Source organism: Emys orbicularis, chromosome 3 (genome assembly GCF_028017835.1).
Source record: "Emys orbicularis isolate rEmyOrb1 chromosome 3, rEmyOrb1.hap1, whole genome shotgun sequence".
Classification (NCBI taxonomy): Eukaryota; Metazoa; Chordata; order Testudines; family Emydidae; genus Emys; species Emys orbicularis.
The window spans coordinates 144,353,676-144,369,339 of record NC_088685.1 but is presented as its reverse complement, the minus strand read 5'-3'; the positions used below and the strand labels follow the sequence as shown (position 1 = coordinate 144,369,339).

General features: G+C 41.2%; 1 protein-coding gene across 1 annotated transcript in view; it reads right to left on the bottom strand.

Moving 5' to 3' along the window:
- Nucleotides 1–7,763: 7,763 nt before the first annotated feature.
- The window catches only part of KIF26B (kinesin family member 26B), a 424,817-nt gene continuing 416,916 nt past the window's right edge, over nt 7,764–15,664 (bottom strand). The window contains exons 13-15 of the mRNA XM_065401573.1: nt 11,449–11,651; nt 10,102–10,252; nt 7,764–7,912 (exon numbers count right to left, since the gene is read on the bottom strand). Of these exons, the coding sequence (XP_065257645.1) occupies nt 7,764–7,912; nt 10,102–10,252; nt 11,449–11,651 (503 nt within the window). The remainder of the gene's footprint in view (nt 7,913–10,101; nt 10,253–11,448; nt 11,652–15,664) is intronic.

Genomic DNA, 15,664 nt, shown 5'->3' with positions numbered 1-15,664 from the left:
ATAATTTCAGTATCTATTGGCTTGTCCACTCCACAACCCAGTTTTATAACACTGTCACTATGAGAAAGAACATAGCCACAGACAGAATGAAATGGATTCAGCAAATATACACTTCAATGCATAGCACTTCGATAAGCATTTCCAACCATGATGTGTAAATAAATTATAAAATACAAGCAACTCTATAAAACAAGAACATCCTGAGTTTACAAATAAATTATATCCTTCATACCTAGAATATGATGTGGATGTTAATTAGTTACCAGCAGTTTCAGCTACTGGAAGGGAAGGAATTAAAATTTAGAAAAGTTAATATTTATGCACACATAATGTGTGTGTGTGTGTGTGTGTTATATGTAAATACCCACACTCACACACACACGTGCTCTATAAGGTGAATACATCCATATATAGAGTACACGTAATATAGGTATAGCTGAAACTGCCTCAAGCACCATTTTATTACCATTATTATAAAGTATGCTCAATATCTGAGTAGGACCACTCAAAGAATGTTTGTTCTGGGAGTGTTTTGAAGTTAGTTTCAAAGACGATCACCCATATCTAATGTTTTGCTTTGAATACTTCCTTTCCTAGATAAAACAGAATCACCCCAAATTCTCCTGCTGCTTCAAAATCACCTACCACCTTAAATGATCAGCCTGAAGTCCACATCATCAATAGGCCTGAGCTGCTCTCAGTGAAATCAGTGGAAGATCTATTGACTTCAGTGGGAGCTAGATCAGAAAAGGTTGCTTTGCTATGATGCTTTTTTTTTTTTTTTAAGTGAAACTGATTTGTTTTCTGGAGAAGGGAGAAAGAAGACCAGATAGTGTCAATAAAATAAAATGGTTTATTATTTTCTAGAGTGCATGTGGATATTCAGGTGCTCAGATAACCCCCTGGTGAGTGCAGTATAAATGGAACAGACAGGGATTATTAACCATGAGGTGACAAATCATTCACAGCCTTGTTTACTGTGGCTGCTTTGAAACTTGTTTCAAACCCTAAATACAGGGCATCAGCCAGTTCTGGTCGAGTGCTACTCCATAGACCCTTTTACTAGCAAAAAAAACAAACATTAAATTAACATGAAGTTACTGCTCATATTGACGTCCATGGCACAAACCCCATTGATTTCAGTAGGAGCAGGATTTTTTCCCTAAATTTGTGCCTTTATTCAAGGGGACAGAAATAGATTGAGGTAGATAAGAAACAAGGAAAATCACCCATCAGATCATGTATGAAATCATATGCCCACCAATCCATCACAATGAGAATTACTTCCATCATCCCAAACTTCTTAGCAGCCTCAAAAGCTACCCAAATCTGTCCCCCAAACACAGATCTGCTAAACCAGTGGTTCTCAACCAGGGGTACACAGAGGTCTTCCAGGGGGTACATCAACTCATCTAGATATTTACCTAGTTTTCAACAGGCTACATAAAAAGCACTAGCAAAGTCATTAAAATTAAAATTTCATATAGACAATGACTTGTTTATACTGTTCTGTATACTATACACTGAAATGTAAGTACAATATTTATATTCCAATGGATTTATTTTATAATTACATGGTAAAAATGAGAAATAAGCAATTTTTCAGTAATAGTGTGCTGACACACTTTTGTAGTTTTATGTCTGATTGTGTAAGTAAGGAGTTTTTAAGTGGGGTGTAACTTGGGGGCATGCAAGACAAATCAGACTCCTGAAAGGGGTACTGTAGTCTGGAAAGGTTGAGAGCCACTGTGCTAAACCATTGATTTAAGAGACTTATGTTCACTATATTCAATCTGCTTCAAGTCAGAGGCTTAAGGTTACTATTTTACAAGCCATCAGACAAGCTTTATCTTATTGGAGAGCAAAGATTTCAGGCTTGAAATTCTATGTACACTAGTGCTTTTAACACTGGTGGTTGTAATATATCTGACCTTAAATCCATGATACCCTGACATATAAAAAAACTCTTTTGGGTCATTTTTGTAGGTTTTAAAATTTCTGTCACTCAGGGGCCTCCACATGGGAATTAAGGCAGCCTGGCTTTATGGGTTGAAGAATAGGTGGGAAAAAATAGGACCAATTAAAATGTTTCATATCTAAGTTTTCTATAAAATGTGGCATGTTGGTGAGTGGAGTATTCCTTACGGTGAACTGCATAACTTATGTCTTTGCCATTTGTGAACAACCAGGCGATAAAACCTTTATACTACCATGCTCCATCACATCATGTCTCTGTGTCAGTCTGCCTGTGTGAGCACACGTTTCTTTAGTCCATTGTTGCTTTTAACCCACAAAAAAGCAAAATCAGACCCATTTGTAACAAGTGGTCCATGGCTTTCAACTGTCACAGAGTTCAGACTGCAGGTTTAGGGTTATAGTTGCTATTTTGGAATGAACCATTTTATGGAATAAATATTAAAGAAAGACACTGGATACACCCCTAATTCCCATGCAGAGAGTTGGAAGAAAAGACCCTTATGAGCCTTTTATGCATCTCTCATTCATAGGAAAATGATATCGCAGTTGCACTTCTTAATCCTCTAGCATTTTTCTAGTTGGAAGTTAGAGGGTTCAGAGTTACAGACAAGACTCAGAGTTGTTCTAGGCCATAGAGTCCTTGCAGGATCAAGCTGTGTCACACGAGGAGAGGAAAGAAAAGAAGAATCCTCTCCATTTTTACAGCTGGCAGTGCAGTAAGTCAGTGGGCACTTGAAGAAGCTACAAGGAGACTTATTTTCCTTAACCAGTTTTTACACAGCTGTAACTCTAGTGACTTTAATGGAGTTGCTCTTCTGTTATACCTCTGTAGATAAGAGGTGACTCAGGCCCATTATAACCATACAGTATTGCTTTAGGAAAGTACAGGACCAGTATCAGTTTTCGCTTACATTTCCTCCCCGTAATCCTTGCTTACAGCCTAAATTCTCTCTAAACTGCGCGGCTGGGTGGCCGCCTAGCAGGCTAGCAAGTGCCGTACACTTCAGGTGCTGCTCCCAGGAGCCTCCTGCTTGGGGGGTGGGAGGTCAGAGTGCTGATGTCAGAATGTCCCCCTGCCCCTGCCCTTGTACCCTATTCTTCACACAGTGGTGGGGGGACACACAACAGGGTTCAGGATGGAGGGAGCTTGCTGCCAGCTGCTGCTGTGCCCAATCTACTTAAAGGGGCAATGCGCGTCTCTCTCTCACACACACACTGTCTTTCACACATACTTGTATTATTGTTGTTGTTACTACTTGATACTTCTCTTAAAGTGTGTTATTTTAGTTTTTTGACTGGTCAATGCATTTCATAATTTTTATCTCTCTCTTACCCTTAAATTTAATTCTGTAAGTTCTAAAATGCCTAACTGTCCTGGTTGGAGTAATTATCCCTATGGTAACTTTTTAAAAATATATTTTATATCTAGGTTTTTGGTTTCTACTGGTGGCGCACATGCACACATTACCTCGATATGCTGCACATGGGTGGAAAAAAATAGTGGGAACACTGCTTATATCTGAATGAATTATTCAAAAATACTGGGTTTTCCATAACCTTTGGTATGCTCTCCAGTATCTAAAGTGATCACTCCAGCCTTCCACAAAGTCCTCTCCCATTTGGATCTCGGTTTTTAATGTGGCCCATTATTATAGAACATAGGGGAGCAGCTGAGGTGTCCACATTCAGATCAGATTCAAACTTCCCCAAAGTCAGGGGTTTCCAGGTCTGATTTTGATTTAAGAAAAGCAAAGCGCTGGTCTGATCTTACCCACACAAACATAAATAAAGAGGTAGTGGATGTATATGAGTGTAAGTGATTTCAGAATTAGACCCAAAATGTCTTATCCTTCCAGTGCCAGGGACAGCCATGGCAATGCAAGCCAGGACCTTGATGTCTCTTTCAGTCCTCACTTAGAAACCTGAAATTAGAGAACTGTGACCACCTCCCATTCATGTTAACGGAATGTTCCCGTTGAAACCTAATTACAGCCAACATTGCTACATTCAACTGGTAGTTGCTATACCTGAAACATCCAGCGAATGCACATATCCAGGATGGCTGGATGTGCTTGCTCACATCCTGTCCTTCCATTCATTTGAAAAGATGTTCCAGTATGCAAATCCTGGCATTCTATTAAGTTGCACATGGAGAAGTAAGATACTTCCTATTGTCTTTTAAAATCAAGGTAAGAGTAGCATTTATGGTGGCACCTGCTAAAAAGTGTGGGATTGCCAGGGTGCGGCTTGTAGAATTTTTTGGGTATTCCAGTAATAAGGTAATAAATATTTCTGAATGATCCATTTTGTGTCCTACAATGATATCTGAAATATAAAAATAGAGGCAAGTGAATTCCAAAATAATAAGCTATTTTCACCTAGGCAGAAATGCTTCAGATGTAAAATTGTGGCAGATTTTCATTCCCCTTTATGCATTAATTCTCAAAAGTACAGTAGTAGACCTTGAAGCAGGCCCATATATGCTACAAAGAAATGACTATATATTTTCGCATGCAATACTGATGTGTGGTAGAATTGTTAATCCTCATTAACTAAGTCTTTGTACCATAAGTAAAATATTTGTAAGCGCTGTGATTACACTCAGTAGATAAAACACTTGATCTTAAGCCAAAAGGCCAAATTCATCCTTGATGTAACTGTATTGACTTCATTGGAGCTACATGAAGGATGAATTTGGCCTATTGTGACTAACAAAGTTAAGCTGGTACATAATATATCATTTAAAAGGATTGCTAGAGATACCGTCAAGCTCCGCAGAACTCTTCTTCAGAGCTGGAAACTCAGACCTGTGGAGCCCAAAAGCTCATCTCTTTCACCAACAGAACTTGGTCCAATAAAGGACATTACCTCAACGCCCTTGTCTCTCTCATATCCTACATGGCTACAGCAATACTGCAAACATGTTAGATAAATGGAAGACTTCTTTGTAATGTCTTAGAATCTACAGCGGTAACACTGCTAAACATATGGTCATAGCATTCAAGACAGTAACTTTCATGATCACTGAGCCTAAATATTGCAGGTAACTGGGACTGTACTATGTAGCTGACGTGCGCACCCAGGTGATGAAAAATGATGTACAGAAGCTTAAATCCATACAAGTGATCTGCAAAATGTGACAATATGTGAAAGTTTGGGGGCCAGAAGACAGTACAGTCTACTCACCAAGTCAGATGTCAGGTATTAAGATGTGTGTTTACTATTTGCCAACCTATAGCTCAGTGGTTTGAGCATTAGCCTACTAAACCCAGGGTTGCAAGTTCAATCCTTGAGGGGGCCACTTAGGGATCAGGGCAAAATCAGTACTTGGTTCTGCTAGTCAAGGCAGGGAGCTAGACTCAATGACCTTTTGCGGGGAGGGATAGCTCAGTGGTTTGAGCATTAGGCCTGCTAAACCCAGGGTTGGGAGTTCAATTCTTGAGGGGGCCATTTAGGGATCTGGGGCAAAAATCTGTCAGGGACGGTACTTGGTCCTGCTGTGAAGGCAGGGGACTGGACTCAATGACCTTTCAAGGTCCCTTCCAGCTCTATGAGATAGGTATATCTCCATGTGATATGACTTTGTCTGCATCTAGTATTTGCTAGCTTTTAACATACTGCTTTCCATTTGTAATCTATCTGTAGCTCCCTAACATTATTGTGTACACATGCAAGATACCAACATCACGCAACTTGTTTTTAACTGAGAAATAATTATGCTTCCCAGCCACTCCCTGCTCGATGAACAGAGTTTATGCAAATGCATAAAGCTAGAGTAATACAACAGAATAGCTGGGATTTCATATGCGCACACATTAGGAATCTCCAGTTTATGAAATCCACAGTAATTGTTTCATGCGCATGTGTAGAGTTTTCTGTTATTTATTAATCCTTTGCTTAGTGCCATCAGTTTGCTTGATGCATTACAAACAAAGGGCTTGATGTATGTGTCCAGGAAGCATCAAGCCCACAAAGTAAGACATCTTGAGTCCCAAGGAGCTTTCAGCCTAAGGCCCCGATCCTGGAAAGAGCTCTACGTAGGTGGGCCCCTGTGCCCGTGTGAAGCTCCTTCAGTGGGGTCCTGTCCAAAAGTCCCCTTGCATGGAGTTCACTGCAGAATCAACATCCAAACCTGCACCACTAAAGTCAATGGGAACTTCACCATGGACATTAACAGGCCCATAGGTAATACACTAATAATGTTATATAGGAGGTATTATATATAACTATTATATATAGAATGTGACTGAGTTTCTAAATCATTGATTAGAGGCATATTGGAATATAGGTTAAATTCTGCCCTTATTTTCTCCCAGATAACTCCACTGACTACAACAGGGTTGCCCAGGTGTAACTGAGAGCGGAATTTGTGCGTGTGCTTATTTCAATAAACAAAAAAGACTGTGCCAAATAATTCAATGTGTTATAAAATAAATAAAATGGAAGTGCTCATATATGCATTGAAATAAATACAACAGCATTTCTTCGCACATGCAGAGCTGGGACCCATTGACATTAGTGGGGCTAAGATTTGGCACTTAAGTTGGTATGGAAAGGGACGTACGCCCCATGCCCAAAATGCTGTGTCCACTCATTTATAAGTTATGTTTATTTCTTGAGCAATTACAGCTTGAGCAGAGCATGTGCCCCTCAGTTATAGCCCTGACTCTGGAATGATCCATCACAAAAAAAGCAGATGAAAAATGTTTTAAAAATGGGATAACTCAAGAAATGATCAAATTAAATGTCACCAGATATTTCATCTCCTCCCCTCCAAAAAAATCATTCCGTTTTGGACTGGTAAGCATGAGAACCTCAGTCTAAAGGGTAATTTTCCAGAAAGTTATTAGTACCTGAAAATAGGGGGTTGAGAGGAAAGTGTCTCATCAACCATATCTCTGGCATCACCAGTACAAGGCTAAGAGTATAGCAAAAAGGAGAACAAATGGTAGAGTTACATCAAATGAAAGGCATATTGCAGTAGTTGCTTTGCAATAGTTTTCTTTCTCCTCTTCCATGGTACCATGTAAAACTCTACCAACAGTAATATTCACAATGTTCTTTAACAGATAAAACACATTAAGAGCAAAGAGGGTGCAATCTAACCTCACTCACTGCCAGAAACAGTTTTCAAACCATCTGGGAGAGGTAATGTTCTCTTTGAGTGGCCTTACTCAAGTAACGATAAAAGACAGTTAACATTTATTCATATGCTGTACTGATTAGGAAATATCTCTACAAACACAAGTTACTTAGAAACAGCAAGTCTGAAACAGGAGAAAACACCGAGAGGAAAAACAAGCTGTAAATACATTTCAAAAATGTTTGATTTTGTTTCCTTTGACTAGCACCATATGTACACAAGAAAGTATGAACATAAATGTTTGGATAATAAAGATTTGCAAGGCACTTAAATAGTCTTTCTCTGTAATATTTTTTTTTTATGAAGCTCTCAACAGCAGTCCGTCCTACAACCATCCCTTCCCCTCCCTCAGCTAACACAGGGGAAGAAGTCACTTCTGCCAGCAGTTCTTATTTACAAACATGTCCTTAAAAGTGCTCTTTCAGGCTAGGAAAATCGGCATCCTTACGTCTCAGCATTGTTGCGTTCATCGCATATTTGTTTTTTTTAATACTATTCCTCGGTGTTATAAAGAAAATCTCTTCTCTCTCACACAGTCAAAACTTGACACCAACCTTCATCCTCATTCTGTTGTCTTTGGGGTGCAGTTCAAAAGGAGCAGGAAGGGGTGGGTAGTAGTTTGAAATTTTCTCGAGGTTGGTCCTTATCGACGTCTGGAAGTGATATCAAAGCAGGTGATCATCATGAGGTGGGCCTTGCAGAAGTTGACACGGTTTTCCAGACGCTCAGTCACGCACTCCAGGGCCTCCAAATACTCCAGGGAATCCAACTCGAATACCTGCTCCAGGTCAACTGTGAGAAAGGAAATAAACTAGTGGGGACAGTGGACAAAACCCAGCACAGATTACTGGGACAGATGGGCCTGACCCAAGCCTATTGTATACATTATCAACTCTAGGTTTGCATTTTCATTTAAAGCTGCATTTCATATTCAATGAGCGTGAAAATAGTACAGTAGCATATTAAATACTAACAGCAGTTCCTTCATCTAGTGTCATGCTCTCCCATCTGCTCCAGAATCACTGATTACTGTTGTTGTACCACATCGTCACAGAGCCATATGCTCTCCCCCAAATACTCTATAACAACCACAATGCTCACTGTAAGTACTTTCCATTGATTGGTCTGAGGCATGAATGTGTGCGTTTCACTTTTCACGTTAACTTTTGATCCCGTATGAAATATGCAGGTGGAACCCCATGGAACCAAATTCAGAAGTGATGTGTTGGGTAAGTTAGACCCATGTACATTAATTTAGTCCCCCTTATACTCAGGCCCTGCTTCAGTCCATCTCCATTCAGCACATGTGCTTAAGTCCCATTGACTTTGGTAAGTGCTTTGCTGAATAGGGATAGATTTAGACTTAGGCATGTGCTTCGCTGAATTTGGGGCCTTACACTTTCTTTTGCTTTGAATCCCCTAGAACTGCTTACACCTGTTTTCCCCATTGGTAAGTGAGTATTACATGTTGGAAAGCGTATGTTAAAGTAGGTTGTGGGCTAACTTAACTTGCAACGTTTTATGGCTCCTAAGCACATACATTAAGAGAGCTTGGATTCCCTTGCACAGCAGTAGTGTGGGTGAAGGTAGATCTGAGGGAATCTGACTAATCTCCATCACCTAAACATCACTCCTAAGGTCTGGAGTCTGTACAATGCCTGAGGATTGCCTTGTTTCTCAAATGGGAAATGGAAGCAACAGAGCAAATGACTAAGTGAATGTTGATCTGTGCAAACTTCCAGTGGTCACCTTCAAAACTGTTCGTATGCCCTTGGTAACTAGATGACATTTCTACAACTGTCACAAGACTCCCACTGTCAAGCATACCAAACACTGCACATTCTGTGGTAATGTTATCTGCTGCACTTAGCAAAGGGAAAATTAGAACTTTTCAAAAGCAACTGCTGCAACAAAAGTCCCATTGGCTTGTAACGATTACGTGTAGCAACTACCCCAAATAAAACTGGATTCAATTTTTTAATATATAGATATAGATATAGACACACACACACACCACTACCCCTACAGTGTTTGAAGCTATGTCTACACTACAAAGCCTAAGTTTGCATATCTTTGTCAGCCTTGCTCCCTAGTGTAGATGCAACATATGCCAACACAAGGAATTTTTCTGCTGGTGCAGGAACACCGTCTCCCCTAATGATGTCAGAGACTTTGACAGAAGCCCTCTTCTATCAGCACAGCCGTGTATACACTGGGGGTTTTGTCAGCATTGCTATGTCACCAGGGGGTCTGGTTTTTCACACCCCTAACTGACACAGCTATGCTGGTATAAGTTTTAAGTGTAGACCAAACCTGATCATCACTCATCTGCTTGCAAGTGTGGATTTTTGCATGTTCATTGCAGTTCTTTTAATCTTTTTCTTCTAGGCTTTTACTTTTATTTATTTAAGTCCTCCTTCGTTTGAGGCTAGAATAGTAAATTCCTTTTAAGACTAAATTCTATGAACTTTAGCCATTTCTAGCTATAAATAATGGGCCAAATTAATCCTGGATGCAATTCCATTAGAGTCAAAAGACAAATTTGCTTCACAGTGTTATTTGGCAGAAGGATAGTAGATTTATTACACATACACATTATACACTCAGACATATGTCTGAGGCCAAAAATTAATAAATAAATAAATTTAAAAATCTCATTTTCTGGAGCTGTGGACTGAGACACATGAGTGTTAATCTGGCAATAGCAATATTCACTATTACAATGCTGTACCATTCCAGTATTCAGCTCCTGGGCGCATAGGATTGTTCAGTTCTATTGTCAACATTTAATAGGAATTATGTGGAAATAGTTCTAGAAATACAGTCAATCTAGCTCTGGCCCCTAGGTCACATCAGTTCAATTTAGTTTACAAATATACTAGCTCACATCACAGCCTCAGCATCACTCAATCTTTCTGCTTCCCCTCAATGAAATAAACCGAGGGCACTTATGAATACAGGCAATAAAACGAAGTCCTTACATTCACTAAGCCATTTATTAGGATCCAGCATCAGGTACTGTTTGGTCACCTCCAGTTCCCTCATTAACCACTCGTACTTGGCCCTGACCTCAGCAATCCTCTGCTGGCGATGCTCCAGGATTTTCAGCTTGGCATTGAAGCATATCAGCTCCTGCCAACCAGGAAAAAGAAGAAGGGAAAGAACAGGTGAAAAGGGGAAGAAAAATCCATGCTGGATTCAGTCAATTTTCCAGTCAATAATAACCACAAACCACTTAACATGGAAGTAGGTATAGTCACTGGCCAGAATAATAGGTGGTTTTATTTTTTGTTCGGTTGGTTTGGTTTTTGTTCTTCACAAACGAGGCTAAGATATACAGACAGAGCAGCAAAAGCTAATAATAGCTATAATTTCTTAATAATGGGCAACATCTTGAAATCCAAATTAATTCAAGCAAAAAAGTTGCTACAATTCATTTCATTAGAAGGTTTTTTTTTTTTTGAATAAGGAAATCAGGTTTTGAGCAAACAATTAAGCTCATCAGAGAAGGAAATCCATCTCCAGCTGCGTTAAACCACAATGCATATCTACGTGCTATGTAAGTAATAGATACAATATTGCAATTCTATAGTAAAGAGAGCTGATAAAAATCAAATTTCAAAAACGTTCAACAAAAAAGGAAACAGTTTTGTGAACATATTTGCATTTTTGACAAACTCTAATAAACTATAATTAATACTTGTATTTTGAAAGCATCAGATATTTAGGGTGCTGAACAACAATTTAAAATAATGTACAATCTAACTCATTATGAAACAACAATAAAACAAACTGAGAAAAGCCAAATAATGTGACATGATTAAAAAAGGATGGGGAGGGTCGTAGACAAAGGTCAAGAGAGATTATCACAGAAAACTCCATAGCTGGTGTACATGTGTAGCTCCATCGACTTCAAAGGTGCTTCACCAATTTACACCAGTTGAGGATCTGACTCTTAGACTTTCCAGATGCTTTTTAAAAGATGAGAGGGATGAGCGTGGGAGGATGTCGGGGGGAGAGCAAATTCCACACCTAAGAGCCACAATGAGCAAAAGCACAATCACCCACTCTCCCAAACAGAGATGGTGGCAGGGCACAGAGGTCAATCAAGATGAGGATCATTGAGCATGTGACAGGCATACATGGAAGTTTCTCATAAAAAAAAAAAAGCCAGCTTGGTTTGCAGCTGCTCACCTATGAGCTTCAAGTTTTGTTTATTTGGCACCTGATCCTGTGAGATGCTGAGCGGATCCCAGAAGTTGCTCATCACCTTTCAGAATCAGGTCTTTAGGATCGAAATGGAAATCAGTCCTTTGAGGTGCACTCACCTTGCTGTCCCCTCCTCGTCGCTGTTGGAGTCTCTCCACATCATCTATCTCATAGACTTTGATCTCAAAGGGTTCACCCATCCCCCTCTGTGCACTTCGCAGTGGGCCATCTACCCAACGAACCCCTGGGCTGTTGGCAGGTTTCCTTACCGGGGAGGTTGCATCAAGTGACAAAGCCGGGATGAGTCTTCGTCTCTGAGAACCTAAAGAGTAGGTTAGGGAGGTCAGACTAGATGACCATAATGGTCCCTTCTGACCTTAAAGTCTAAAGTCTATGAGTACATGAATTGTCAAGTTATGTTAGCATAGTTAATTCCTCTCATTTCTGCTCCTTCTCCAAAAGAGACCTCTACACACACGTAATATATTCAACCCTCTTAAATAGAAAGCGGTGAGAGAGAGAGAACCTGAAGACATGAAGGTTTGGGTTTGCTTAACTCTGAACATAAAGCACCAAGTCACTAAGACCCAGGACACGAGATAGCCCCAGTTTGCAAACACCTCTGTGCATGCTTTACTCATGTGCATACATTTACTGGCGTGCAGAAGTTTTTGCAGCAGGATCAGGGTCTGCTGGTGAAACTGGCCTAACATGTTCTACTACGGTTTTACCAGGGGTTCCCTTGACTAATGTGGATTGATTTTTTTTCTCTGGGAACAATGCTAGCCAGCCCGTGCCATAGCCTGCCCCCATTAGGGAATCTAAATCACTTTGGGGGACAATTGCAAATGGCTGCCAACCTGTCCTTTGTGCCAACTTCCATGAAAAGGCAATGGGAGCTAGGTGTCCAACTATTATCTGTGCCTTTGAAAATCTCCCCCTTCATTATTATATGATGGTTAGGGGGAATCAAACATTTCCTGTATGCACTGGTTAAGGAAACAGCGTAGAACTATGCCTGCAGCAATTGTGCTCTAATTTGGTTATCACCACCATAGCTTCTATGCTAGAATTTTTCCAGAAACTCTCTCACTGGGGCACTCGCACCATTGCAGCTGCAGCAGTGGTAGGCATGACATAGTAATACTCAGTACTGCTTGGTGAGAGGGCCTCGCGGTTCAAATACCAGCAGTTCCCTGCATACGGTTTATGTTAGTGGCACCGCTGCTGGTGAGGTCAGTGCAGCGGTTGAAGTGTTTTAGAAAAAAGGCCAGTATAGACAAAGCTGATGCAATGTGGAAAGCTTCTACTGTACTACTAATTGCTGTAAATATGGTGCTAACCTAATGGCGAAAGAAAGCAAGAAAGGTGTGTGTATAGCAGTGGTTCTCAAACTTTTGTACTGGTGACCCTTTTCACAGAGCAATCCTCTGAGTGCGACCCCCTTATAAATTAAAAACACTTTGTTATATATTTAACACCATTATAAATGCTGGATGCAAAGCGGGGTTTGGGGTGGAGGCTGACAGCTCGCGACCCCCCATGTAATAACCTTGTGACCCCCTGAGGGGTCCCGACCCCCAGTTTGAGGGGGTGTATATACCCTGGTGTATAGGGTGATGGGAAACAGAGAGAGAGAGAGACTTACACGGGCAGAGGGAAAAAAACAGTTATATTTTTCTTCCTGGCTTAATACAGTAAAAGAGACAGATGGGGTGAGGGGGAGAGGGAAACATGGTTGGTTTATTTTCTAGCTGACAGCTACTGCAGTGTTCTTCCAGGAGAGGTTGGGGGAGGGGAGAGAAGCAGCCAGCCAGCCTGAATGAAACCATACACTGGCTCTCTTGGCTGCAAGGACTCAGCCTGGTGCCAGCAGGGGAGGGATACAGCATAATCGTGCACAGATTTTATTTTAAAACCAAAATAAAATCATTTAGAGGAATCTCAAGAACTGCCTTCATTTTAAGTTCAATGTAAATATCTACTAAACTACTGCCAAGGTGGTGTTTGGGTAAAAGCTAAAAATCTATTGACCTTCCAGTATTTGCATTTGCAAATAACAGAATTAGGTCTGATTTTCCACTGATGTTTGCACACCAGGCAGAAAAATAGGCAAACAAGCATGTCTTGTCCCACTGATTTAGGGGGCTGCAGGTTTGAAAATAATATTTTTAAACACTGATGAGATAATTTCTCCCACCATTCACCTTCCCTGTGAAAAACCTGTGGCTACTCTACAGAGCTGCTATATCTGAAACAACCATCCTGGACCCTAGATAGTCCCAATTTAAAATACTTATCCATACAAAAACTATGTGCAGGAAGTTTTAAAATGAAGCGCACAGATGACTAGAAAAGTCCAAATTAAGGTTGCCTGTGCAACCTTGCTTCTGCCCCCTGTATTTCAAAGCAGTTTTTAATTACATGATCACTAACTGTGTTCTCTTCAGGATCCTTGGAGAATGAGGCAGCTGCTCTAAATATAAACCCTCAGGCTTCTGGGCATGAGCAAACTTTTAAACAAGGGGGTAGAAAGAAACTCTATGGGCAAATGATTCCATAACTGCCCACTTCAGGGTTTCTAGTGCCTCTCTCTGTAGCAACTGGCACTGGCCACTGTCACAGACAGGATAGTGGACTATATGGACCATGAATCTGATCCAGCAGGAGCTGCCGAGCTGCCCAGGAGTGGTCCAGAGCGCTGGCGCTGGGCTCTGTGAGAGCGGGGAAGGCAGGGGAGAGTCCGGGGGACCCTCCCCAGCCAGGAGCTCAGGCGGGCTGGACAGGATGGTCCTGCAGGCCGGATGTGGTCCGCGGGCTGGAGTTTGCCCACCCCTTTAACAACCGGTTCTAAACCGGCTTCTAAATTTAACAACCGATTCGCGTGAACTGGTGTGAACCGGCTCCGGCTCACCACTGGCTACAATGGTTCTCCCCCGCTTGCTGCTTGCAAAGACACACAAAACTATTCAAAGGTGTTTTTAATTGGTCCCTAGCACTTTTGTTGTTTGCTTTCTAGGGAACGAGGTGCTGCCAATTGGCACAACAGAAGAGGCAATATGAGCACTCAGAGAAGCTTTGGACTGAAGTACTTGAGAATGAATTACAGTGAGGCAGTTCTGTGAGAAAGAGGCCTGGTCATGAACCATTCACGTTAACCTAAAGACCAATGAGTACTGCTACCCTACATGACAAAGCTACAGATAGAAGAGGGAGACTGCAGAAAAGACCCTTAGGGAAAAATTGAAAAACCCATAGGAAATGTTGCCATTGACTTCAATGGAGCCAGGATTGAATCCACAGAATCTAACGGAAAATGACCCCCCTTTCTATAGGTTGTTTGAATGAGCACATAGAAATTTATGGCAAGGATACAGCTGTGTATTAAATGCTACAGGATAATAAAAAAACAAAACAAAAAACAGACAAATGCCTACAGAAAATCTATCACTTTCTATTAAATTCTACAGGAGTTCTCCATAATGGCAGACTGTAGGAATAGGCTTTAAAAATGGATGGCAGACTGAACCACCGGATCAGAAACAGACAGTAATGTAAAACAGAGACACTGGAGAAATTTGCTATCAACTCCGTCAAAACTGCCCTGCCATCCTGCATTCACTTTGGCAACACCGGTAGCCCTTGTCATATCAATAAAGTTACTGAAACAGAAAAGAGAGCGAAAGAGAGAAGCCAAGTCAGGGAGAGACAGACTCTTTGTCTCCAAGCCCCCTATGCTAGGTTAACTTTTTGCCAAATGGTTTGAGATTTCAAACTAACAATGCTGTGACTCCTAAACTCTGAGCCAGCAAATGAGCCCAAGCCTGACAATCCAGCATGCAGGAACCAGTGAAGCCGAAAAGACATCAGGGAGCGACAGTGATCCTAGGCCTGACTTCAGTGGGCATCTTTCCAGGCTTTGGATCAGGCCCTAGATGAAGCTGCATCATCAAGAGTAAAATTGACATGTGACAGATGACAACACAGACCCAGAGAGAACTGACCAGTTGGCATAGATAAATGTGGCAGTGGTCTGACAAGAGACAAATGCAGCACAGGCGCCGTTTGAAATGACATGACTAAATTGCAAAGCTAAGAGTGACCTTGGTCCAATGGCCCTACACAGAGACAACCAAAGGGAGAGACCAGCTGTTAACCAGCCGGGAGTAGGGTGCCCAGATAGTAAGTATGAAAAATCGGGACGGAGTGTGTCAGGGGTAATAGGTGCCTATATAAGAAAAAGCCCCGAATATCGGGACTTTCCCTATAAAATCGGGACATCTGGTCACCCTAGCCGGGAGATTAAACAGCACCATGTGGTAGAATTTTGCATAA